Here is a 27,364-nt window from a genome sequence, read left to right on the forward strand (position 1 = left end):
TTGGGGGTGAAAATATCATTTTTGTGGAAAAAAATGATTTTTTATTTTCACGGCTTCAAAGTGCTCACCACACATCTAGAAAAGTTACTTAATGGGTCTAGTTTCCAAAATGGGGTCACTTGTTGGGGGTTACCACTGTTTAGGAACATCAGGGGCTCTCCGAACACAACATGGCATCCGATCTCAATTCCAGCCAATTCTGCGTTGAAAAAGTCAAACGGTGCTCCTTCCCTTGCGAGTTCTGCCGTGCGCTGGAAAAGTGGTTTACCCCCACATTTTGGGTATCAGCGTAATCAGGAGAAATTGCACAACAAATTTTGTGGTTCATTTTCTCTTTTAAACACTTGTGAAAATAAAAAAAAATTGGTTCTGAAGTAAATTTTTTGCAAAAAAAAGTTAAATGTTAATTTTTTTCCTTCCACATTGCTTTAGTTCCTGTGAAGCACGTAAAGGGTTAATAAACTTCTTGAATGTGGTTTTGAGCACCTTGAGGGGTCTAGTTTTTAGAAAAGTGCCACTTTTGGGTATTTTCTGTCATGTACACCCTTCAAAATGACTTTAAATATGATGTGGTCCCTAAAAAAATGGTTTTGTAAATTTTGCTGTGAAAATGAGAAATCGCTGGTCAACTTTTAACCCTTGTAACTTCCTAACAAAAAAAAAATTTGTTTCCAAAATTGTGTGGATGTAAAGTAGACATGTGGGAAATGTTATTTATTAAGAAATTTGTGTGACACATCTCTCTGATTTAAGGGCATAAAAATTTAAAGTTTTAAAATTGCAAAAGTTTCAAAATTTTCGCCATATTTCCATTTTTTTCATAAATAAACACAAGACATATCAAAGAAATTTTACCACTAACATGAAGTACAATATGTCATAAAAAAACATTCTCAGAATCAGCGGGATCCGTTAAAGCGTTCCAGAGTTATAACCTCATAAAGTGACACTGGTCAGAATTGTAAAAATTGGCCCGGTCATTAAGCTGCAAACTGGCTCTGTCACTAAGGGGTTAAAAACAAAACAGTGCCACTTCTGTTTATAGGCTGTGTCTGGTATTGCATTTCAACTGAATTGAACTAAACTGTAATACCAGTCCCTGCCTATAAACAAGACTGACGCTGTGTCTGCAAAGAAAAAAAAAAAACGCGGCCACTTACATGTCACAATAACACTATGCTGTCGAATGACTTGTTTCGCTGAACCTTTTTAGTGGTAAAGATGTAAAAATTATAAAAACAGATTCTTGTTATTAGTCACATCAGATAAAATATTGTTACATTTATGAGAGGATCATCAAACACTGACATCTTTTAAATTGGATTTTTATTTTTTTTTATCCATTATTATTTACATGCTGCTTCCCTAGAAGGTAAGTTATAAATATCACAGCTTTCACATGTGCTGACATCTAGTGGCCAAACAATGGATACCGCAGAGTAATACAAATAAACCGCACCTCTTTATATTTTGTGTATCTGAAAAAGTAACACAGGGGCTTCATAATTTTGCATTCATTTATGCAAGAAAACTAGGGTGGGCGGCAGATATACAGCATTAATGTATTGTCCCTAGGTGAAAAAGAGCCTTTTTATAACCTTATCAACCAACATGTGGGACACAGCTGTAAATATAATATGATGGCCCCCATACAGCCCTCCATAAAGTATAATGCCCCTCGATGCAGTGTAGTAATCCTCCATACAGTATAGTCGCCCACAACGAGCAATAACAACCCTCCACACTGTATAATGGCCCCACTAGACCTGCAAGCAGTATAATATTCCCTCCACATAGTATAATTGGCCCCAATACATCCCTCCAAACACAATCATGGCCCCCATATAGCCCTCAAAACACTATAATATGTCCCCACACAGCCCTCCTAACAGTAAAATTGCCCCACGTAGCCTTTCAAACAGTGCAATTGACCCGCTCATAGCCCTCCAAATAGTATTATGGCCCCCAGACATTCCTCTAATAGTATAGTGGCCCCTCCAAACTGTATAATTGCCCCCCAAACAGCCCTACAAATAGTATAATGACCCCCACAAAGTACTCATTGATTAAAAAAAGATTCTCTCCCCGCTTACCCTGCTTCTCTTGTCTCTGCAGCGTGCGGGCGTGAAGTAGTGACATTATTGCACCCGCTGGGCTGAGACGTCAGACACACTTGGAGAATGATGGAGGAGGGAATTGACGGCTCCCTGTTCCATCATGGCTATTAACTGTATCTGCATCCATAATGTGGATACAGTTGAAAGTGTGATTCCACATGGGCGGTGTCCCGACATACCCACCCCATAACGGCCTTGTGGTCTGCCACTATTAGCGATACTCCACAATGAGTGCAGAGGTTGCAGTCCTACCCAACCCTGGTGAGAAGACCAGTACTATTAATGACCAGTGATAGTTGGGGCTTTATTTGATATTTAGCATTGGGACCCACAAGCTTCAAGTTCCGCCACAGGTCAGTATTTGTTATGAGCATGTGTGACCACTGCTCCAGTCACTGTTTATGAAAGAGGTGGTCATTGTGTAGAAGTCAATGGAAAGGTGGTCATACATGAATAATAGAGCTCCTTGAACATTGGGGATTTTGGGATTCCTTTCCTCTCTTGGATGGACCCCCAATGATCATACATTTATTATCTATCCTGATAAATATTGTTTATGGGACAACCCCTTTAAATTTCAGTTTGATGTGAGTTCTTAAATGAGTTTTCCAGCCTTAGGCCGGGGTCACACTTGCGAGTGCAATGCGAGAATCTCGTGCAAGCCTCTCGCCTCAATACCCGGCACTGCCACCAGCAGTTCGGACCGGAGTGTTCAGCTGCACAGAAAGACATGCAGCCACACACTCCAGTCCCGAGTGCCGGCGGCAGTGCCGGGTATTGAGGTGAGAGGCTTGCACGAAATTCTCTCATTGCACTCGCAAGTGTGACCCCGGCCTGTCACTTTATGCTGGGAGCAGCAGGTGTGTGACCAACTGTATGCAATTTGCATACATGAGGTCAGGTGACAACTAAACGTGGTGGCCTCTCTCAATGTAAGTCTACTAAGCGAGGCCAGAAACGTCTAGTCGTAATGTGGCCAGAAGTGTGCAAATTGCTTAATTTTGTTCAAATAACCACCCACTCACAGTGCCGGTACCAGAGAATCCTGACAGTGCACAGTGCTCGCGATGGGAGGATTCACAAGTCTGCAGTCACATAGAGTGACAGCAGACTTGTGCCAACCCCATTAATCATACTAAAGTTTACAATACGGGGGTATTATGAGGACCCTACAAGGTAGAAATACATTGTTCTACGTTGCTGGGTGCCTAGGGCAACATTTTTAAAAATAAACACGTGGGGTGCGGTTGCATAATTCGAAGCTCGTGGTTGTGGATGGAAAATCTCCAACAGTGCCCCCAATTATTGCAGGGTTTCTCATGTTGACCAAAGGGACCATTTTATGGCATAAAATTATTGTCATACAATAGTGTGGCGCCCCCAGGAGTATGGTCACCACAGTGGCATTGCCTTCCTCCTAGGGAGAGTGATGTCATGCCTGGAAGCTATGAAGGGTCTCTCTGGCAGATAACCATAACGTGCAACACAGTTCCCACTCCGGGCCAGCAGAGGGAGCTCTGAACCAATACTAAGGGGAAGAGCTTCTCTCCGGGGGCCAGGAGGGGAAATTAGTCAGTTAGTGTGAGGAGGGCAAAGAGTGTAGACGTGTGGAGAGAAGCTGGAGGTTGAACTGAGGATAGAGAGCTCCCTCCCAGTGATAGCGCATGATCTGGAGTCTGGTCTCCATGGTTGTATGGATACTGAAGGTCCTGCAACAGAAACCAGAGGAATAGGAAGCTGTAAATGCTCTATTCCCAACTAAGACTCAGAGGCACAACAGCGACGGGTGAGCCAGAGAAATAGAGGGCTACAGCTGTCTGCTATACGAGGTAGATCCAAAAGGGAAGGAGGAACTTCAGTGTAACACAGTACTGCATATACCTCAAGTAAGCGCTAGAGAAGAGACTACACAACCCATCTGACAGAGAGATTCCTAAGTTGCTTCCAGGCTAATCGGCTCCTGTGCCATCTGTAATCTGGACCCTGGACTGCACTTACAAGTAAAGGTAAAGAAACTGCACCCTGCTGTGTCCTTGCCTCCTTCCTGCAACTTCTTCAGCACTGCTACATCTCTGTGCCAGACACTGCACCCTCTTCCCCAACACCTATAATCTACACTGCCCTGGGACCAACAGCCCTGCCTGTGGAGGGCTATAACATCACTGCTGCACCACACCATCTGTCCCAGAGGATCTGTCTGCAGCGTCGGCTTAACACCTTCATTGCCAAACACCACAGGTGGCGTCACGAATCACTTTTAAACTTTATTTCACCACTCAATCCCCTTTTACATGGGCGCCCAGGGCTACGGACCGGGTCACCGCTGCTGTGACATTCCCCTCTGAAGGACCGGCCCGGTACCAAGTACCCCACAGCCCTGGGAGGGCGACCCAATAGCCACTAGGTGGAGTAAGAAAGGGAATAGTGTCTACTAAATGTGTATAAATTTGGCGCCATTTGCTCCAGTATTGACAGTGCACAAATGCCTGATTCCATACTCCCCCAGTCTGTATATCCCATGGCATCGGTAGCAGCGTTCTATCTTATATGTGCCATATTTAGCAGCGCATGACAAATATTTCAGAAATTATTCATGGCCAGATCTTCTTCCAGAAAATAATAATGCTGAATGCCATTCTGAATAGCCGGGAAATAAACTCTACTTATCTGCTGACAATACACACATGCGTCTGTGTAATTTCAAACAAGAGCCGGGACGTGTTAAGTGTTTCTTATATGCTTTAAATTCCTTTAAACTCAGATCCTCCGGCAATGGTCTAGAGCCAGATTGTGTACTTTGATAGTGTGCCACTTAGCCATCTACCAGCTCTTACCAAGCAGCCCCCAGTCATGGTAAATCTCAATGGGCAAACACATGCAGGAGCCAATTTTACCGCTCGCTAAGCCACAATTACCATGGTGAAATACTGCCATCTAGTGGTCAAATAAGACACTAGCCAGAGAACAACTGTTCTGATTTTTACTGGTTAGATATAGCTTTCGGGAATTAACCCTTTAATCCAGTGGCTTCCTTTTGAGAGATTTTGTGCACTAAGCCTGTATGTTATAACCGAGTCCCTATTACGCCATATTAGAGCCGTACTGATACCACGCTCCCACCAATAACAATACTCCAATTTACATACAAGATCCTTCATTTGCTTTGGAATTAAATTAAAGGCACAACGAGGTACATAGTGAAGCCAAGGGTTACTCCGAGAGCCATATTACTGCCCTATTCATCATGGACATCACATAATGCAGCCATGTGAAGGAGCACTGCGGTGGCTGAATCTCACGATAAGGAAAAAATGCATTGTGATTGGAGTTTTATCGCAGACATGTTGTGCAGGACTATTTCAGTGCAAATAAGTAAAATAATAATCATCAATCAGGGTACATTGGGAGAATGTCATAGACCGAGGTGGTTGTTGGACATGATGGATACATGAGCGCCTCCTCGGATACATAATGGCGTCTCTGCAACTTATACTAAAATGTTGACTATTGTGTTTTTTTTGCTTAACACTGATATATTGGGGATGTCAAGAGAAGCTTCTTGCATCATTAATCTTGCAGTAGTCATAGAATCATAGAATCATAGAATCATAGAATCGTAGAGTTGGAAGGGACCTCCTGGGCCATCTGGTCCAACCCCCTGCTCAAAGCAGGATTCGCTAAATCATCCCAGTCAGATGTCTGTCCAGCCTCTGTTTGAAGACTTCCATTGAAGGAGAACTCACCACTTCTCGTGGCAGCCTGTTCCACTCATTGATCACTCTAACTGTCAAAAAGTTTTTTCTAATATCTAATCTGTGTCTCTTCCCATTCAGTTTCATCCCATTGCTTCTAGTCTTTCCTTGTGCAAATGAGAATAAAGTTGATCCTTCTACAATGTGACAGCCCTTTAGATATTTGTAGACAGCTATTAAGTCTCCTCTCAGTCTTCTCTTTTGCAAACTAAACATCCCCAAATCCTGCAACCTTTCCTCATAAGACAGGGTTTGCAGACCGGTCACCATTCTGGTCGCTCTTTTCTGAACTTGCTCCAGTTTGTTGATGTCTTTTTTAAAATGTGGTGCCCAAAACTGGACACAATATTCCAGATGAGGTCTGACCAAAGAGGAGTAGAGGGAAATAATGACTTCACGTGATCTAGACTGTATGCTTCTGTTAATACATCCTAGAATTGCATTTGCCTTTTTTGCTGCTGCATCACACTGTTGACTCATATTCAGTCTGTGATCTATTAGTATACCCAAGTCTTTTTCACATGTGCTGTCACTTAGCCCTATTCCTCCCATTCTATATATGCTTTTTTCATTTTTATTGCCCAGATGTAGTACTTTGCATTTCTCCCTGTTAAAAACCATTCTGTTAGTTGCTGCCCACTTCTCCAGTTTATTTAAATCTTTTTGAATCCTCTCTCTCTCTTCTCTAGTATTAGCTATCCCTCCTAGCTTTGTGTCATCAGCAAATTTAATCAGTTTACCCTCAATTCCTTCATCTAAATCGTTGATAAAGATGTTGAACAATACAGGGCCCAGGACAGAGCCCTGTGGTACCCCACTTGAGACATTCTTCCAACTGGATGTACAGCCATTTACGACCACTCTTTGGGTCCGATCACTAAGCCAGTTATGAATCCACCTAACAGTTGCCTTGTCCATTCCATACTTAGTCATTTTTTCAATAAGGATTGTATGAGAGACTTTGTCAAATGCTTTGCTGAAGTCAAGATATACTATATCTACAGCATTTCCTTGATCCACCCAATCAGTGATACCATCATAGAAGGAAATTAAGTTAGTCTGACATGACTTATTAGTTAGAAACCCATGCTGACTCTGTTTAATCACTTCATTCTTATCCAGGTATTGACATACATGTTGTTTAATAATTTGTTCAAAGATCTTTCCTGGTATAGAAGTCAGACTCACCGGCCTATAGTTGCCTGGGTCCACCTTCTTCCCCTTTTTGAAGATAGGAACAACATTTGCTCTTCTCCAGTCTTCTGGCACTTCTCCTGTTCTCCAAGAATTTTCAAAGATTATGGAGAGGGGTTCAAAAATTTCTTCTGCTATCTCCTTCAGTACTCTGGGGTGTAATTCATCTGGACCTGGAGACTTGAATTCATTTAGGTTAGCTAAGTGTTTCCTCACTATCTTTCTGTTTATAGATATCCTGGATTCTTCTATTCCCTTAATAGGACAGTGAATAACAGTTGATGTTGCATTTCCTTTCTGAGAGAAAACAGATGCAAAATAGGAATTTAAAAGTTCAGCCTTCTCAACATCCTGTCTTACCATTTCATCATTTTCATCCTGTAAAAATCCTATAGCATCTTTGACTTTTCTTTTACTTTTGACATATCCCCAAAATCCTTTATTATTGCTTTTGACATCTCTTGCAAGCCTCAGTTCATTTTCAGCTTTAGCTAATCTGATTTGTGCCCTGCAGGTTCTGCAGACAGCATTATATTCTTCTTTAGATATGCCTCCCTCTTTCCATTTTATAAACATTTTTTTCTTCCTTTTTAGCATGTGCTTAAGTTCTGTGTTCATCCATCCTGGTTTCCTTAAATGCTTCCTATTCTTCCCTCTTTTCGGAATTGTTAACAACTGTGCTTTTAGAATTTCATTTTTCAAGATTTCCCATCCTTCCTGGACATTTTTGTCTTTAAGGATATCCAGCCATTGGATCCCTCCAATTCTCTTTCTGAATCCCTTAAAATCTGCCTTTCTGAAATCTAACCTTGACGTCTGAGTCTTCACAGGTCTTCCACCTCTAGTAATCCAAAATTCTAAAATAGCATGGTCGCTACCTCCTAGGGTCCCAGCCACTTTTACCTCCTCAACCATTTCCTCCCTGTTTATAAGGATTAGATCCAAGGTAGCAGTTCCCCTTGTTTTCTCCCTTACCTTTTGGAAGATAAAGTTGTCAGCAAGAGAGGATAAGAATTTCCTTGACCTGTTAGTTTTGCCTGAGAGAGATTCCCAACAAATGTCTGGATAGTTGAAATCTCCCATGACAACTATGTCATATTTTTTGGAGAACTTGGCCATCTGATGCATAAAGAGTTCATCTATATATTCGGCTTGCACAGGCGGCCTGTAGTAAATGCCTACAATGGTGTCCTTTCCATTGTTCTGTCCTTGTATTCTTACCCAAACAGTTTCCACAGAACTCCCAGTCTCTGAAGCTTCAATCTCTGTGCAGATATACGCATTTCGAACATACAATGCGACACCCCCTCCTCGTTTATCAAGTCTGTTTCTTGCAAATAAGTTGTATCCTTCTAGTCTTGTATTCCAATCATGTGTATTGTCCCACCAAGTTTCAGTGATTCCAATTACATCATATTTCTGTTCCTGTGTTAGTAGTTCCAATTCTCCTTGTTTGTTGCCCATGCTTTGTGCATTAGTATAGAAACATTTTAGTTTGTGATTGGTTTCTCTTTCTCCAATATTTTTATTAATTAGATTCTTTCGTCTTTGTTCTTCCTTTCCACTTCTAATAGCAGAGTTCTCAATAGCATTTGTCAGGTGTATGGCTTTTTCTGGTCTTTTGCTTCCCTTCCCATGTTGTTCTAGTTTAAAGCTCTCCTTACAAGTGTAGCAAGGTGACTTCCAAATACATGCTTTCCAGTCTTCGTAAGGTGCACCCCATCTCTAGCAAGTAGTCCATCGTATAAGTAGTTCACTCCGTGATCCAGAAATCCAAATCCTTGCTGACGGCACCATCGACGTAGCCAGTTGTTCACCTGCAGAATCTTATTCCACCTCCTTGTTCCATGGCCATCCACTGGGAGGATGGAAGAGAAGACCACCTGCGCTCCCAGTTCTTTCACTTTCTTGCCTAAGTCTTCAAAGTCTCTGCAGATGATTTCCAGGTCGTTTCTTGCGGTGTCATTTGTCCCCACATGTAGTAGCAGGAATGGGTAGTCATCTGTAGGTCTGAAGAGTCCTGATATCCTGTCAGACACATCTTTAATTTTTGCACCTGGAAGACAGCACATTTCTCTTGTAGTTATATCCGGTCTGCAGATAGCGGCCTCTGTTCCTCTCAGCAGGGAATCCCCCATGACCACCACTCTCCGTTTCTTCTTCACAACATTTTTCTTTCTCCATCCAGGAGGACTCTGAAGGCGTACAAGGTTGCTGTTTGTTGGCAAAGTCTTATCCTGATGTATTTCTTCATCGTTTTCCTGCGTGAGAGCCTGGTACTGGTTTCTGAGCAGTATGGGTGCTGACTGCCTCCTGATCCTCCTGCTTCTCTGGGTCACATGTCTCCATTCCTCTGTTTCTTCAGGTGTACTTCGAATTTCTTCTCTTTCTGTAACATGAAGAGATAATTCTGCTCTGTCCAAGAACTCTTCACCTTCCTTAATGATCTTCAACGTAGCTAACCTCTCTTCGAGATTTTGTAACTTTTCCTCCAACAGGGACACAAGCTTGCATTTGTGGCATGTGAAGTTTGGCTTTTCCACTGGTAAATCTGTGAACATGTAGCAAGAAATGCAGCTCACCAAATGGCTCCTGGCCTCTTCCATCTTGAGATTTCTTAAAAACGATGAAAGATGAGCCAAATTTCGCGTGCCGATAGGCGCGCGGTTTTTCCGATTTCCTCTTTTCAGCTGCAACCGCCAAAACCCAGTGATCGTTGAGCTCGCGGAGACTCTTCACTTATCCCAGAAGGCACTGGGAATATGCAAATGATCTCCTCAAGACTCTTCCCCTGGTTTTCCGATTTCCTCTTTTCAGCTGCAACCGCCAAAACCCAGTGATCGTTGAGCTCGCGGAGACTCTTCACTTATCCCAGAAGGCACTGGGAATATGCAAATGATCTCCTCAAGACTCTTCCCCTGGTTTTCCGATTTCCTCTTTTCAGCTGCAACCGCCAAAACCCAGTGATCGTTGAGCTCGCGGAGACTCTTCACTTATCCCAGAAGGCACTGGGAATATGCAAATGATCTCCTCAAGACTCTTCCCCTGGTTTTCCGATTTCCTCTTTTCAGCTGCAACCGCCAAAACCCAGTGATCGTTGAGCTCGCGGAGACTCTTCACTTATCCCAGAAGGCACTGGGAATATGCAAATGATCTCCTCAAGACTCTTCCCCTGGTTTTCCGATTTCCTCTTTTCAGCTGCAACCGCCAAAACCCAGTGATCGTTGAGCTCGCGGAGACTCTTCACTTATCCCAGAAGGCACTGGGAATATGCAAATGATCTCCTCAAGACTCTTCCCCTGGTTTTCCGATTTCCTCTTTTCAGCTGCAACCGCCAAAACCCAGTGATCGTTGAGCTCGCGGAGACTCTTCACTTATCCCAGAAGGCACTGGGAATATGCAAATGATCTCCTCAAGACTCTTCCCCTGGTCAGAGGCCTTTGTCTATGAGCACAAGAGGAAAGTAGAACAATACTGAAATCTGTGATGTAATGTGATGCACATAAGATCCAGGCCCCAAGGGGTGTGCAGACTTGTCACAAATAAGGAGGCACCCAGGGGCAGACATAATATTGGTGCAACCTGTGCGGCCACACAGGGGCCAAAGAGATAAGCGGACCACTACTATCTCCAAAGCAGGTGCAATTGCGCATTATGATGAGCTATCGGACTACAGATTGCCCATATCCTGTTCTTGCACTCTTCCATCTGGCTCTACGGGCCTGGGCACTTGGTGCTTGCACGCCCATCCCACCTAGATAATACTAAAAGGAAACTGGGGAGTGTTAAAGAAGACATGTCACCATACATATATGTAAAGTGTCCGAGAGCGGTAGTCACGACTGAGCTGCTGTCCCGTCACTTTGGCACTTTACAGGAAAATTGTGTGGTTCCTGGCTGGGTGTTGGTGTTGTGTGGGCCTTGTGCCCATACAGACCGCCTTTAGCCAATGGTATTGGCTGGTCAGGACCACGACTTCCACCGATCAATGAAGACTTCCTTGCAAATAGTGGAACTTTACTGAACTTAATAAGGGTTATGTGCAAGGAATAGCGAGTACACAGTCTTAAGCACGTTTCCTTCACAGCTAGAAGCCTTTTCACAGACATCATTTCCTTCCACTATAGTCTACTCCTGGGCAGGTGTAGCACACTGCTTCGCCCTACTTCATCACAGCCTGGCTTGTCGCCACAGTACAATTCAGCGAGTTTCTCTACATTATATCATTTTGGACACTCTGGATCCACTGCTCTGGACCCTCACTAGTCCCACAGTCTCAGTCCTCTTTAAGTCAGTACCTTCGGTGTTCATCAATCTCAGGGTTTCTCATGACCTGTCATCCTATCCAAAGACCCTTTTAAAGGTGGAAGGCCACTCTATATCTTCTGTCCGTTCCCATCTCCTTCTAGCTGTGGATCACCTTTTGGCAGCACCGCACACTCATTTCTCTAACTTCTCACTGACTCTAACCAGGAAGTATCTGCTTCCCTTCCCTCTCTGGGCTATTCCCAAACATTACCTGTATCAAAACTCTCCCTGTCTCTGCCAGCTACCTGTGACTGGGCAGACTACAGCTTCATACTAACAATGTAAAACATCTCTATACACTTAAGCCCCCGTTACACATAACGATGTCTCAGCGATGCCACCAACGATCCGACATGATGGGATCGCTGGGACATCACTAGGCTGATCGATGGTGAGCTGTCACATAGACAGGTATCGGGTATCTAAGAGCCGCGCGACTCCTGGATACCCAATGTTTACATTAGAGACCAGGGTCCAGCGTCGCTGATCGCTGGTCTCTCGCTGCCACACGCAGCGTTGCACGCTGGCCAGCGGGAGACCAGTGATGCTGCACGATCAGCAATAGCCGGCAGGGAGGCCGGTCGCTGATCCCCATCACACACAGCGATCTCGCTGCCGAGATCGCTGTGGCGTCATAAAATCAGCAATCTGGCTAGCAAGATGGCTGTGTGTGACGGGGCCTAAAGCCTATTACACTTATAATGCTTATCTTATACTATCACATCCTGTGCTGTACACTGCTTACATTACTACACACATTACATAGGCAAAGATCTTACACTTCAAATTTCAAATGACACTATGTACACAAGACGCAGGACATTATTCAGATTACACATCACATTATACCCAGTACTGATGTCATCAAGGGGAGCAAGGCAATTTGTCCTTCTTACATATGTATTTTTTTTTCTTATTTTATATAAATGCTGCACTTCTCCTGACTCTGGCCTTGTTTTTCTGTTGTTCCTGTGCCTCTCTGTTCGTGAAATATGGCCCCTTATTATTCTAAGTAAAACTGTATGTAAAACTAGACCTGAAAGCAGGCAGTGAGGAAGCCTGTGCAGTGCCTGTCAGATCGCTGTAAAAATAATTTATAAAAAATAACTAAATAAATTTAAAAAAAATCCCTAATAACTTCATTTTTTGGAAATAAAAAGAAAAACAATAAAAGTACACATATTTAGTATCTCCGCATCCGTAATGACCCGCCCTATAAAACTGTCCCACTAGTTAACCCCTTTATTGAACCCCTTAAAAAATAAAAATAAAAAACAAAGCAAAAAACAATGCTTTATCATCATACCGCCGAACAAAAAGTGCAATAATGCGCGATCAAAAAGACGGATAAAAATAACCTTGGTACCGCTGAAAACATCATCTTGTCTCGCAAAAAACGAGCTGCCATACCGCGTCATCAGCAAAAAAATAAAGAAGTTATAGCTCGCAGAATAAAGCAATGCAAAAATAATTATTTTTTATATAAAATTGTTTTTATTGCATAAAAGCGCCAAAACATAAAAAAAATATAAATGAGGTATTGCTGTAATCGTACTGACCCGAAGAATAAAACCGCTTTATCAATTTTACCAAACGTGGAACAGTGTAAATGCCCCCCCAAAAGAAATTCATGAAATACTGGTTTTTGTTCATTCTGCGTCCCAAAAATCGGAATAAAAAGCGATCTAAAAAGTCACATGCTCGAAAATGGTACCAATAAAAACGTCAACTCGTCCCGCAAAAAATAAGACCTCACATGACTCGGTGGGTCAAAATATGGAAAAATTATAGCTCTCAAAATGTGGTGATGCAAAAACTATTTTTACAATAAAAAGCATCTTTTAGCGTGTGACAGTTGCCAAACATAAAAACCCATCATAAATAGTAAATCAAACCCCCCTTTATCACCCCCTTAGTAAGGGAAAAATAATAAAATTAAAAAAAAATGTTTTTATTTCCATTTGGGTTAGGGCTAGGATTAGAGTTAGGGCTATGGTTAGGGCTAGGGTTAGGGCAAGGGTTAGGGCTAGGGTTAGGGTTAGGGCTGAGATTAGGGTTAGGGGTGTGTTGGGGTTAGGGTTGGAGTTAGAATTGAGGGATTTCTACTGTTTAGGCACATCAGGTGCTCTGCAAATGCAACATAGCGTCTGATCTCAATTCCAGCCAATTCTGTGTTGAAAAAGTCAAATGGTGCTCCTTCCCTTCCAAGCTCTGCCATGCGCCCAAACAGTGGTTTACCCCCACATTTGGGGTATCAGCCTACTCAGGACAAATTGCCCAACAACTTTTGGGGTCCAATTTCTCCTGTTACCCTTGAGAAAATAAAAATTGGGGGTAAAAAGTTCATTTTTGTGAAAAAAATATGATTTTTTATTTTACGGCTGTACGTTATAAACTTCTGTGAAGCCCTTGGGGGTTCAAAGTTCTCACCATACATCTAGATAAGTTCCTTGGGAGGTCTAGTTTCTAAAATGGTGTCATTAGGGCAAGGGTTAGGGCTAGGGTTATGGCTGAGATTAGGGTTAGGGGTGTGTGGGGGTTAGGGTTGGAGTTAGAATTGGGGGGTTTCTACAGTTTTGGCACATCAGGGGCTGTCCAAACGCAACATGGCATCCGATCTCAATTCCAGCCAAAACAGTCAAATGGTGCTGCTTCCCTTCCGATCTCTGCCATGCGCCCAAATAATGGTTTGCCCCCACATGTGGGGTATCAACGTACTCAGAACAAATTGCACAATAACTTTTGGGGTCCTGTTACCCTTGGGAAAATAAAAATTGGGGGTGAAAAGATCATTTTTGTGGAAAAAATATGACTTTCAATTGTATAGCTGTACGTTATAAACTTCTGTGAAGCCCTTGGGGGTTAAAAGTTCTCACTACATATCTAGATAAGATCATTGGGGGGTCTAGTTTCCAAAATAGTGTCATATGTGGGGGATTTTCCACTGTTTTGGCACATCAGGGGCTCTCCAAACGTGACATGGTGTCCGATCTGAATTCCAGCCAATTTTGCATTGAAAAAGTCAAACGGCGCTCCTTCCCTTCTGAGCTCTGCCATGCGCCGAAACAGTGGTCCCCCCCCACATATCAGGTATCAGCGTACTCAGGACAAATTTCACAATAACTTTTGCAGTCCAATTTCTCCTGTTACCCTTGGTAAAATAAGAAAAATTGCACCTGAAGTAATTTTTTTTGTGAAAAAAAAGTTAAATGTTCATTTTTTTAAACATTCAAAAAATTCCTGTGAAGCACCTGAAGGGTTAAATAAACCTCTTGAATCTGGTTTTGAGCACCTTGAGGGGTGCAGTTTTTAGAATGGTGTCACTTTTGGGTATTTTCTATCATATAGACCCCCTCAAAGTGACTTCAAATGTGATGTGGTCCCTAAAAATAAAATGGTGTTATAAGAATGAGAAATCGCTGGTCAACATTTAACCCTTATAACTTCCTAACAAAAAATATTTTTGGTTCCCAAATTGTGCTGATGTAAAGTAAACATGTGGGAAATGTTACTTATTAAGTTTTTTGTGTGCCATATCTCTGTGATTTAAGGGCATAAAAATTCAAAGTTGGAAAATTGCTAAATTTTCTAAATTTTTGCCAAATTTCCATTTTTTCACAAATAAACGCAAGTTATATCAATGAAATTTTACCACTAACATGAAGTACAATATGTCACGAGAAAACAGTGTCAGAATCACTGGGATCCATGGAAGCATTCCAGAGTTATTACCTCATAAAGGGACAGAGGTCAGAATTGTAAAAATTGGCCCGGTCATTAATGTGCAAACCACCCTTGAGGGTTAAAGGGGTATTCCGGGAAGAAAAAAGATTACTTACAATCTTCAAACCAGTGAAAATACAAAAATAAAAACTTTCCCTCACCGATTTCCCACAGATCACTTCCGTTGCCTAACTGGTCCCAAGTAGTCCTGTCCCTGACAAACTGGAAATGAATGGAGATGCTTATTCAGACAAGGTGCATCACCACTGTACGGGCATCTCCAGTCTTTTTCTGTGTGTCAAGAAAATATCCCAGAAGAGCAGATCAGCAGGGACCAAAAAAACCTACTGAACAGAACTCATGGAGATCAGTACAGGTGAGTATAGATCATTTTATTATTTTTTTTTACCAGTTTTAAGACTTTAGCAATTATTTTTAGTCACTAGGACACTCCTTTAAGAAAGCCACAGTTGCCAAATTTGTTCTCCTCCAGTAGGAAACAAAACTAAATCTACTCTCTAAGGCAGTGTTGGACCCAGAAAAGAGCTAAACTAGGGCTATTATACAAACCACACTGGAGGGACGTTTGTCCAATATGCCTAGTCTTGCTTCAAGGTTCCTTTGTATGAGTCGGAGTTTTACTTACAGGTTGGCTACCTATAGATAGCACTAGCGAGACAACATTCTGTCTTCTGGAGAAGAGCTCATTTGCATACTTTTTTTACCCAGGAAGTATTTCCCATAAAGCTCCATGCACTAGCTGGGTCTCTTCATGGAGAACTTCACCCCTTTACATCTTCACCTAGGACTGTGGGTAGCTGTTAGATAGTGTACTTTAAGTATTACCAAACCACCAATAGAAAATGCCACGTAGGGCTCTAGTCAAGCTAAAGTTAGTCCTGCCTGAGGCAGTTTTTTGTAAGATATAATGAAGATCTTTGTCTAGCTTATGATTCATTGCATGGGGTTCATGGGATGTATAAATGTCTTCCCTGGATGTGATGGATTGGTTTCTAACACACTTTATGCTTCATTTGCAGGTTCTTCACCTGACCATGGAAAGACTGGCTATTTGTCTGCTCATTATAAGCACATCTGTAAAGGCCATGATGTGCCCCAAGAGATGTTCCTGCCAGAACGTCTCTCCATCCTACACCATCCTCTGTACCAAGACAGGCCTTCTATTTGTTCCTCCAACGATTGACAGGAGGACAGCAGAGCTCAGGCTCATGGACAATTTCATAACCACCCTTAGAAAAAAAGACTTTGCTAACATGACGGACCTCATTCACTTAACGCTCTCCCGAAATACCATTAGTCAAATCATGCCTTATGCATTCTTCGACCTAAAAGGGCTCCACGCCTTACACTTGGACAGCAACCGGTTAACTTTTATCAATGAAGAACATTTTAAAGGATTAATCAATCTTAGACATTTGATATTGAGTAACAATCAGCTTCACTACATTGCTCCGGGATCATTTGATGACTTTATTGACACAGTGGAAGACTTAGACCTGTCTTACAATAATCTGGTAGACATCCCATGGGAGACTATCGGGAGGCTTTCCAGTGTTAACACAGTAGGTCTCGATCACAATCTCATTGAATATGTTCCAGAGGGAATCTTTTCCAACCTTCATAAATTGGCTAGATTAGATATGACTTCCAATAAGCTCAAAAAGATCCCACCAGACCCTTTATTTTCTAGGATTCCCGTATATGCCAAATCGAAAGGTTCCCCTTTAACTTCATTGGTGCTTAGCTTTGGTGGAAATCCTTTACATTGCAACTGTGAATTAATGTGGCTGAGACGGCTCACCAGAGAGGATGATTTAGAAACGTGTGCCTCCCCCGCAGAGCTGATGGGCAAATATTTCTGGTCTATCAAAGAAGAGGAATTTGTTTGTGAACCCCCTATGATAATCCATCGAACTTCCCGGCAGGAAGTAATGGAAGGTAAAAGCGTCTCCTTAAAGTGCAAAGCGGTTGGTGATCCTGATCCTTATGTAAGATGGATATTTCCAGATGGGAAACTGGTTTCTAATACAACCAGGACTATGTCGTACGAGAATGGGACGTTGGATATTTTCAACACCCGGTTCATAGATCGGGGAAGTTTTACTTGCATTGCATCCAATGCTGCAGGAGAAACTACAGCAAATGTGGAACTTGTAGTCAACCAATTCCCTAATCTTGCTAACAGCACCAGCTACGATAAGGAAACTGAGTCAGGACCTTCTGATATACTGACGCCAGCCAAGTCTAGCATTCCTTCCAACGAAACAAAAGCTCTGCACGATAGGAAGGTTGTGGTTGCAGATTTGACCTCATCCTCGGCACTCATCCAATGGCCTCCCCAGAGTCACATCCCAGGAATAAGGATGTACCAGATTCAGTACAACAGCTCATTAGATGACATCCTCATTTACAGGTAATACTGTCCAGAGCCTTACACCCGGTGGAGTGTTGTTCTGCTGCAGTCTGGTCTGTTTTACCAGAACATATTTTAAGAATCTAAGGGTCAGACCTGTTTATACCGAGGTGAAACTAATGGGTGGTAGTTTATAGGCTCACCCTCATAATCAAAGGTTTATATAAGGACATGCAGGGGCATCTGAGGATGGTAGCCGGAAACAATACATCTGGTGATGTTCACACTTAGGTGGATTGAAGCATCATAATTACCGTAGCTCAGGTATCACAGAAATGAGGTTTAATTCTGATAAATGTGATGATTACAGCAGCTGATTATGATGACAAAACATGAAGACTTTGTTCATTTTTGTGCAATGTTGCAGAAACCTTTAAACAAAGGGGATACATTAAATTACCGGCGGGGTCTGTGGTGTAGGCTACGTTGTAGACCACAACTGCTTACAGAATAGACATCTGTGTTGTACAGGTAGGGTGCATGTTTCAGAGTCAAGGTGCACGGTCTGAGTTGTAGTAAACACTGTATAACTTGTAGATACCATGCACTCTCACAAACTACCCTGAACATATTCAACTTTTAGAATAAGAGGGGGATATTTCAGAAATGTTACAGCTCCTCATAAACAGGTTCAGGCTGTCAAAGACTGTGGTTATGTCTGGCTTTGAATCATAGAATCATAGAGTTGGAAGGGACCTCCTGGGCCATCTGGTCCAACCCCCTGCTCAAAGCAGGATTCGCTAAATCATCCCAGTCAGATGTCTGTCCAGCCTCTGTTTGAAGACTTCCATTGAAGGAGAACTCACCACTTCTCGTGGCAGCTTGTTCCACTCATTGATCACTCTAACTGTCAAAAAGTTTTTTCTAATATCTAATCTGTGTCTCCTCCCATTCAGTTTCATCCCATTGCTTCTAGTCTTTCCTTGTGCAAATGAGAATAACGATGATCCTTCTACAATGTGACAGCCCTTTAGATATTTGTAGACAGTTATTAAGTCTCCTCTCAGTCTTCTCTTTTGCAAACTAAACATTCCCAAATCCTGCAACCTTTCCTCATAAGACAGGGTTTTGAAAAATACAGGGCTGCTTTCTTCCAAAAACAGCACCACACCTGTCAACTGGTTGTGTCTGGTATTGCATATCTTCCTTATCGAAGTGAGTTTGCTGAGCTGCAATACCATAAGACAACTGATGGACAGGTGAAATTTTTGGAAGATTTTTGGAATCAAAAGTACTTAAAGGATAGTTCATTCATAAATTAACGTGAAAGTCCAAGTGGATATGAAAAACGTTGTATTATAGTGTATTATCAGAAGAGTGTGCCTCTCTACTGCCTCTCTCCTGAACTAATAATTTATTCAAAAATTAGTCGAAATCCATCTTGCTGAAGGTAAGAAGACTGCCAGCTCATTGAGGGATCAGATTACAGCTGCCTATTGACGTCTATGGAGAGTAGAGGGGCATGGAACAGAGTGAGAGAGACACGGGGATTGTACTGCCATATAAGCTCTTCCATGCTTCTGCTTTTGAACATGTGTTATATAGAGACAAGAAAGCGGGAATTCCTCATGTCTGTGTGCTGTGTACAGGAGACATCATTGCAGCTAGTCTCCACCCACCAGCTTAGAGACAATTGAAAATGAGACAGAGCATTAACTCATGACAGGTAGTCTTAACCTACAAGATCAGCGACAACTGACAATTAATAGGAGGATGCAATCATAGCAAGTAGTCTCCACCCAAAAGCTCAGAGACAACTGAAAATTAGAGGAAGCAATCATAGCATGTAGTCTCCACCCTCCAGCTCAGAGGCAACTGAAAATTAGAGGGAGAACATGCTATTATAGCAACTAGCCTCCTCCAACCAACTCAGAGAAAACTGAAAATTAGAAAACTAGTCTCTACCAACCAGCTTAGAGATAATGGAAAATTAAACAAAAAGCATGCAAACGTAGCAGCTAGTCTCCACCCATCAGCTCAGAAACAACTGAAAATTAGAGAGAAAACCTACAGGAAGAAAAACTTATGAAAGAATGCATGATACAAGTCACATAATGGCCATAAATAATATTATTCCTTATGTACGTACACAACAGTTCATCCTGAAAATGTTATGTTTCAATTGGTGGCCATATTCAGCTGCATAGTGAATGCATAGTCCAGCAAGATTTCCACACAATCATTGCTGATTGTGGAGTGAAGGATCTGGGTGCACATATATTAGACAGTAAAAGCACAAAAAGAGGAATTAAAAATCCTCCAAAATGTCAAAAACAGCAGAAAAAAAGCAGCGATATTTACCTTCTCAGGCCTCCAAACAAATGCAGCAGACCCATGTAGTTAAGATGGCGGCAACACAGGTGCAAAAATACCGATGAGACAACCACTCATGGCCTACCAATCCATGGAGGGGGTGGTTGCTTGGAATATTAATGCACAATAGAGGCTTGTATGGGGCACTGTTCACCTAATGGAAATGCGTAATGGAAATGCAAAGCATACAGGTTAACAGCCTATTAGTGACATCCATGCTATTCGATCAGGCAGGCTGCCCAACGCTATCCAGTTGTGAGTGGTTGTCTCATTGGCATTTCTGCACCTGTGTTGCCTCCATCTTAACCACTTGGGTCCACTGCACCTTGATAGTGCCATTTGTTTGGAGGCCTGGGAAGGTAAACATTGCAGCCTTTTTTCTGTTGTTTTTGCACATATTAGCTAAAACGCCACCTCTTATGTAAGAAATATCTCACTGAGATAAAAGCTTGCAATATTTCTAGTATACTCTGCTAATAATACTATATAAAGCCCACATGCAAGTAATAAACATAAGTAATAAATGACACAGGCAAATAATGGACCAAAACAGTGAGAAGAGGGGCCAGGCACAGGTAGTATCAATCCAGGAGCTCCAGATGGATGAAGATCTGTCTTGTTCCAACGCCTCTGAGATTGTTGGAAGCAGACTTGGTGAATTTCAGCTATTACTTGGTGCCAGAAAATGAGAGTAGCTTATCAGCTAGTGGCATTGCCAGCAAAATAGATGTGTGGAATTGCATTGTTCAAATACTTAGCAAAAGTAATAAATGTGTTCAGCGCAGCGACTAGTAGTAAGGGGCAAATGCCAAAAGTGTTTTTTGCTGATTTGGAGTGCCACAGTTTGCTTAGTCTGTGTCATATATCATTACACCTGAAATATATATATATATATATATATATATATATATATATATATATACCAAAGGTCACATAAAGCATGTTGTAGAGCTTACAGTTTATTGTTAGGCATCAGGTTCCTGCAGCTGCACAGCAGGAATCCAGAGCCATGCAGCCAGCGGTCTTCCATTCCCCTCCAACCACTCAGGGACCTGCACAACAATCTCAGCGATCCAGACACCCTGCTCAGACCAGTTCTCTGGGTCTAATTGTTGCTTCCACCTCTGGACCAGCAATAGTAGCGCAGCCTGCTCTGCAGCAAGCCACTCCAGAGGCTAAGTCCTCTCTCCGCGCTTCTGGCCATGCTCACGAGACGATCTCCCAGTGGAGATCGGGAGTCACGTGCTCAGGTCTTTCTCCTGATCTGATTGGTCCATCTCAGAGATCTGGAAGGTCCCGGAAGCACACGGCTATAAGAGGCCCGCATGGCCGCTCGGCCATGCGCTATTATAGACACTAGATGCTAACTGTGTGTATGATGATGGATGTATGGACTTGCAAATGACTCATTATGATTCCCCTCCCTCTGATATTACGTATGTGGACAGGGAACTAGTGTTTGAGTCAGCGCCAGTTAGTGGCACGTTACAGGCCACGGTCTCCATCACAGTGCTAGCGTCCTGTCTGGGCATTGTCGTATTGCGGCTAGTTTAGTCGCCGCGCTGCAGTCAGCAGCAGTTGGGGCGTTCGCGGTAGCGACGCCGCATGCACGGTAGGTCAAGACGGACTTTGACCCAGAGTCTAGGGCCTAGTCCTGTCACCGATTACCGTGTGTGCACACCGCCGAGTCCTGTGAGGTCAACAGGCACGGTATTCATGTCTATGTTTAAAGTGTCTCTGTGATTCAACAGAGTATGCTCCGCGCACAACGGGTGACGTTCAACCCGCATGCGTTATACCGCCATATAGCGCATCTGCCATTAGCTAGCAGCGGTGTAGCACCTACTGCGCGGTGGACCCCGGGCGGCGAACGCACTTATTATTATTTATTTATTTAGTGCGTTCCGCCGTCCTTATCAGTTTATCAGTTTATATTATAGCTCTTGGAGAAGGGGGACAAAAAGAAAAGAGATTGCTGTTGTTTTTAGCTTTTGAATGAATGTCATTTGTAATTAGAGTGTGTGTCTGTCAATTTGCAGGACCCAGACCCGTAATTTGAGGCCGCTGGATGGGAGCCCTGAGAACCGCCTCCTACCTCTTGACATCAGCAGCTCTACTTTTGATTAGCTGGGCCTGGGGCATGATCATTGTTGTGGTGTAGCGCACATGGGTCGGCTAATCAAAAGAAGAGCCACGGATGCTTTCAGGTAGGAAGTGATTCTCAGGTCTCCCATCTAGCAGCTCAGACCAGGTCCTGCAATTTGATTCACACAAACTTTAGTTATAATTAATAATCAACCAAGTTTAAACGTCGGGGTTATTATAGGTACGAAAAATTTGGCAAATGCCTAGGGCTCTTCACTAGCCCCTTCATTCGAAATATTGTACTTTCATTGTGCTATGATTAGTAGCCGAGACTCAAAGACAGCAAAGTTCTCTAATGTAGACACCCTCTTTTTAAGGGTGATTGGCTGCAGCAGGGACGCATGCTCCCAACATGACTTCACCGCTGCAGCCAAGACACTGAGAGCAGTGGCGGAGCATCTACCAGAGTTTGTTACTATCTCAGTTTTTTTTACAGTAGAGAAAAAATGTTTGGGGTCCACTTTTCTAAAATTGGAAACCCCCTTCAAGGTTGCCATACACATTAGATAAAAGTAGGATGATTGGTTGAACAAACAATTATTTGATGACAGCTAAATACATTTTTTTCCAAAATGGCCATCACAATGCGAGTAAAGATGAAAGCGAGAGATGCAAGAAGAAAATGGGCTCAAACATATTACAAGGTAGTTTATTATGGTGGCACACATAAAACACGGGGGCAATCCGTCCCTTCATTGGGCAAACACCAATAAAAATATATGAAGACCGACCAAGTATATAAAGACACATATGAGAAAGTTGGCTGCCCAACTTGAGGTCATAGGTGAGCTTTGAGGTTGTTAGAATCAATTCTCAAAACCTGAAAAAGTCCACCCGATTCCAAAATGCGCTGTATCAATAAAGATCCCATTAAAGCATATCCAGTCTTAGGATTTTTTGGCAACTCTCGTGTTTCTCTCTTATTTGACAATTTATCAAAACAAGGCTTTTTAACAAAACCGTAAAAGTATAGTTAAATTACAATGCAAACAAAGAGTAAATCATGAGTGGGTGGGAACCTTCAGAAAATGCAGCCCGGAGAGAGGCAGGATGCAGTTATGCACCATCCACGAATATGGAGGTGTTAACTGGGATCATTGGGGATGAGTGCATGCTACAGGACAATGGTCCACATTTTATCCAACAGAGGGGAGAGGTTGGATGAATCAATAAAGCAAAGGGGCCAACACACAGCTCAACTATTGAGTTATTAGAAGACAATCCTGGTGAGCGACAATCAAATGAAACAGTACTCACACTACCGCTGGGTTCTTGTCATGGTTAGGACATGGTTAATGTCCTGTTCTCGCAGGGTTAACTTTTGCCGGCCTCTCTTTGGATCTGGGAGTGGTATTTATACTCACTCCAGACTAGGATTCCCTGTCAGCTATACTGTTAATCTGGCTATGTGTCTGACTCCTGGTGTGCGTGTATACTGCGCTGCTTGTTTGCTTCCCATGTATGACCCGGCCTGTTCCCTCACTCTGTTCTCTGTCTGACGTTTTGGTACTATCGTCTTCTCCGGTTCCGACCTCCTGGCTTGGCTAACGTTACTCCGTTACAGTTTATCCCTATTGTACCGTCTATTGCCCGTTCTGGTTTTCTGATCTATTGCTACGTCCTGACTACCCGCTCTGTCTAACCCTTTGGTACTGTATTGCTATCTTGTGCTTTGACCCCGGCTTAAACTGGTTTACATCTCTGCCTATGCCCCTTGGTAACTTGTCCCGTAGTTACCTTTCTAGGAGTTTTACTTCAGCTCCTAGCTCTGTGGAGCTTAGGCCACGCCCCCAGCAGTCACGTGCTTCAGGCCCTGTTAGTCTGAAGCACGCATCTTCACCGCTGCTGCCCGCTCCACAGGTATCTTTTGTACTCAGGACATGCGCACTGGCTCAGTGAGCAAGTGCAGTGCGGTGTTCCTGACAGTTCTGCTCTATCTTGGGTCCAATGTTTAGTTCCCGAAATAAGCAATGCTATGCTTATTGTAAAAAAAAAAATATTGCTTCCCCAATGGAAACCTAATAAACCTGCTATAAGCCAATGCGATCCCGCAGGATTTGTTTACTTTAGGATCTGTCATACCTTTCATTGCTCTTATAGGAATGGAAGCCATGCTGGTAGCTTAAACTGTAGAGTGCCAGGGGCAATAAACAAGGTTGGTACCAAAACTCATTGTTTTCATAGAATTTTGCTTATAATAGGTTAAATTTGCATTTCCCGTTGGTCATGGGTGGATGGTAAATGCAGGTTGCTCCATTGTCTGCCTCCTTGCAGATAAGGGACACGGCACAAAGATATACTCTATTTTTCCTTGCAGATGGGGGCCCTAAGCTATTGCCTAGTTTGCCACACCGAAAAGCTGCCCAGTTCATGTATTTACTATAAATAATATTAATATCATTATTATTGGTATTACAACCTCAGAAAGCAGATAGACCTTGCTAAAATGGGACAATTGCACCACTGAGCAGTCCTTTAGAAAAGAGCTGAGAGATTAACATTAAAAAGCATTATCAAGATGAATGTGCTTGCGCCTCTTTTATTCAGAACTTTATGAACCCCCCTTTTTTAATAAACAAGAGAAAATGGAAAAGAAAAACCTCCGAGTCTTCGGTAACGATATTTTCCATCTCATAGCATTCAGCTAATTGAGACATTCAAGTTCCATCGCTCCAGAGGCTGAATTATCCTTCAAATACACCGACTCTTAATTCTGCGTAATATAATAGTCCTTTCAAACACCAAATTCATAAATCCTCTCTTTATTCCCACAATGAATTCACTGCAGATATAGATTTTTTTGCACGTATTGAATAGAGTAAAAACACTCCTGTGATGTCTCCATATTTCTGCCGTTGTACGGGGTTTTAATGGGTTTAATCCTGCATGCCGCGCATTATTTAAACAAATTAACCTTGATTCGACAGAAGACGTTGCTGACTCGCCAGGTGAGCTGCAAATATGTGTCATCGACGTACTTAATGTCAGTGCGAGATATTGATAGTGTAAATATGAGCTTTATGCACCATAGATCCATAAAAAATGTGTTTCAAAATTATCGCATAATGTGGCCAATGGGGGAGCTATACAGCATTATACCAGTGAAAGAAATATGGTCCTGTTCACACTAGTATCATCGCTTCCAATAACGGAATATATTTATGTTTTTTCCAATAGGGCTGTGGTTTCTGGGATAACTTTTTTTATAGAACAGACTACACCAGTGTTTCGCAATGTCTTAAAGCCAAGTACATCATACCTTAAAAATGAGTACCCCCTAAGACTATCATCATACACTGTAAAACATGAGCTCAGTGTTATACACACACACACACTTTTACCCAATAAAGGTACACATTGTACAGTTTGGGAACCCAGAGACTTTATTTCAGCATCTATATTATGGCTCTGTTCACATCACATCGGAGGCTTTACCTCAAATGGAGATATTTAATATATGACATCTGTATAGGCATAAAGCAGAATCAATCTATGACAAAGTCACTGGCAAAGAGGGAAGATATATTTCACTGAGTCTATTAATTTCCGTGATTTGAAATCTAGAAATTTGCTCCAGCGCACTATGTGTTGAGAGGGGTTAATCAACCAATGTAAGTGCTGTGCTTTTGAGACCAACCACAGAGCAGATGAGAGGTTATCCACCTTATCTCCACCGCAGGGTGTGGTCTAGGATGTAAATAGTAGGCCTTTTGAGGCATTCAGTGTTACGTAGGCCTGGAGAGTGGAACTCCAGTGCTATGTGTCCTGACAAAGAAGCTGAACTAGTTGTTGTTTTTTTTTCTGAATGGGTGGATCCCCGTAACAATACGGACTGTGCTATATGTTAAGTTTTGTTTTTCCTTAGGCTAGAAAAACCTTGCTTATTTTGGTGGAAACTTGCTTGTGTAAAGATGGCACCCCAAGTGTGGCCTTTGGCAGAGCCTTTGGGTGAATGAAAGGCCTGGAGGCTGAAGCTACACATAAGAATTTTTGTTGTTTGTGTATCCAAATCCATGATGCGCTATGGCATTCCTTACTCCCGAAAATTTCACTCTAACTCCAAGATTTTTTGCGTGGTACACAGAGGCCTCTTAATGAATCAGGAGCGTCTGACTTCAATACACCTCATCAAGCCTTGTTGAATCTAGCCCACAATATATCCAAGCACATACTTTCATCGGACAATTTACAAAACATATTAATGATGTACTGGGGCCAAGGATTGGAGGTACAAAAGCCATCATGGCTCTGATGTAACAGCCATCTAGAGAGTTTGGCTGGGCATGTATGTTTATTTCAATGGGGAGAGGGGAACAAGCTGCTGCCAGAGTCCTCTGGCTTCAGTTTATGTCCCTCCACAACAAAGGATGGTGCATGTTGAGATCCAAAATGTCAGATCTCATTTTCTTATGACATGTTGCTGTGTGGGTGTAGTCACAAGCTGCTCATACACAAAGAAATCATCGGCATGTTGTGCCTAACTAGGTATATGAACACCAGTGCTGATAATGGAGCATTGTCAAGACACCCCTAGGAAACTTTCTGGAAGCACTGGTTTTTAGAATGTTTCAGTAGCTTTTAGGAGATTTGCCAATTCTTCTGGAAGGTCTCTCCCTTTTCCAGGAGCCTCGTACATGTTCTTGGAGGGTTGGCAAATATGATTTTATAGTTGACTTTGAAGCACACCACTTCCCATTACAGTTTGTCTCTCGTGGGTTCTTTCATGATTGTAGGATTTCTCTATTAGATCTTTTAAGAAACTTCAAGATCTAATCACTATGGGTCCAATCTCAACAACAATTGGTGATCAGCTACCATGAGTGAAACTGGGGTCCTGGGTTCAAATCCCACCTAGGACAACATCTTCATGGAGTTTCTATGTTCTCTCCTTGTTTGTGTGGGTTTCTTCTGGGTTCTCCGGTTTCCTCCCAGACTCCAGATAGGGAATCTAGATTGTGGGCCCCAATGGTGACAGTGATGATAATTTTGTAAAGCACAGTGGAATATTAGGGCGCTATATAAGTGAGTAAAATAAATAATCCCGTTACGGACCATATATCTCCACTGACGTAGAAGCTGAAGGGAAACCTTTGTATTGCATGGTGGTTCTTCAAATCGGTGTCCATTTTTATACTGTAAAATACATATCAATTAGGGAATATATAAAAGGGTTGCTTTCTGTATGAAAAACAGCCATGTTTAGAAAGTCCTGAATAACATGTAATAAAAATCAAGGTTATTGCAAGATTCTTATATGATATTTTCCAAGTCTGCTTCATTCTCAATCCCCTGTGAATTTATAGTAACTCCCCAGTAACCTTGCTGCCAAATTAATCGTTGGATGGAACTGGTGCCATCCTGGCCATATAAAAGTGAAC

At 42.5% G+C, this 27,364-nt stretch overlaps 1 protein-coding gene across 3 annotated transcripts in view; it reads left to right on the forward strand.

Annotated features, from left to right (window-relative positions):
- The window catches only part of LOC141052124 (leucine-rich repeat and fibronectin type III domain-containing protein 1-like protein), an 884,877-nt gene that overhangs the window by 744,265 nt on the left and 113,248 nt on the right, over nucleotides 1–27,364 (forward strand). For all 3 annotated transcript variants that reach the window (XM_073549344.1, XM_073549346.1, XM_073549345.1), the window contains one exon: nucleotides 16,135–17,528. In XM_073549344.1, the coding sequence (XP_073405445.1) occupies nucleotides 16,150–17,528 (1,379 nt within the window). In that variant the 5' untranslated portion in view covers nucleotides 16,135–16,149. The remainder of the gene's footprint in view (nucleotides 1–16,134; nucleotides 17,529–27,364) is intronic.

Source organism: Dendrobates tinctorius, unplaced genomic scaffold (genome assembly GCF_039654945.1).
Source record: "Dendrobates tinctorius isolate UK_male_01 unplaced genomic scaffold, ASM3965494v1 ptg000158l, whole genome shotgun sequence".
NCBI lineage: Eukaryota > Metazoa > Chordata > Amphibia > Anura > Dendrobatidae > Dendrobates > Dendrobates tinctorius.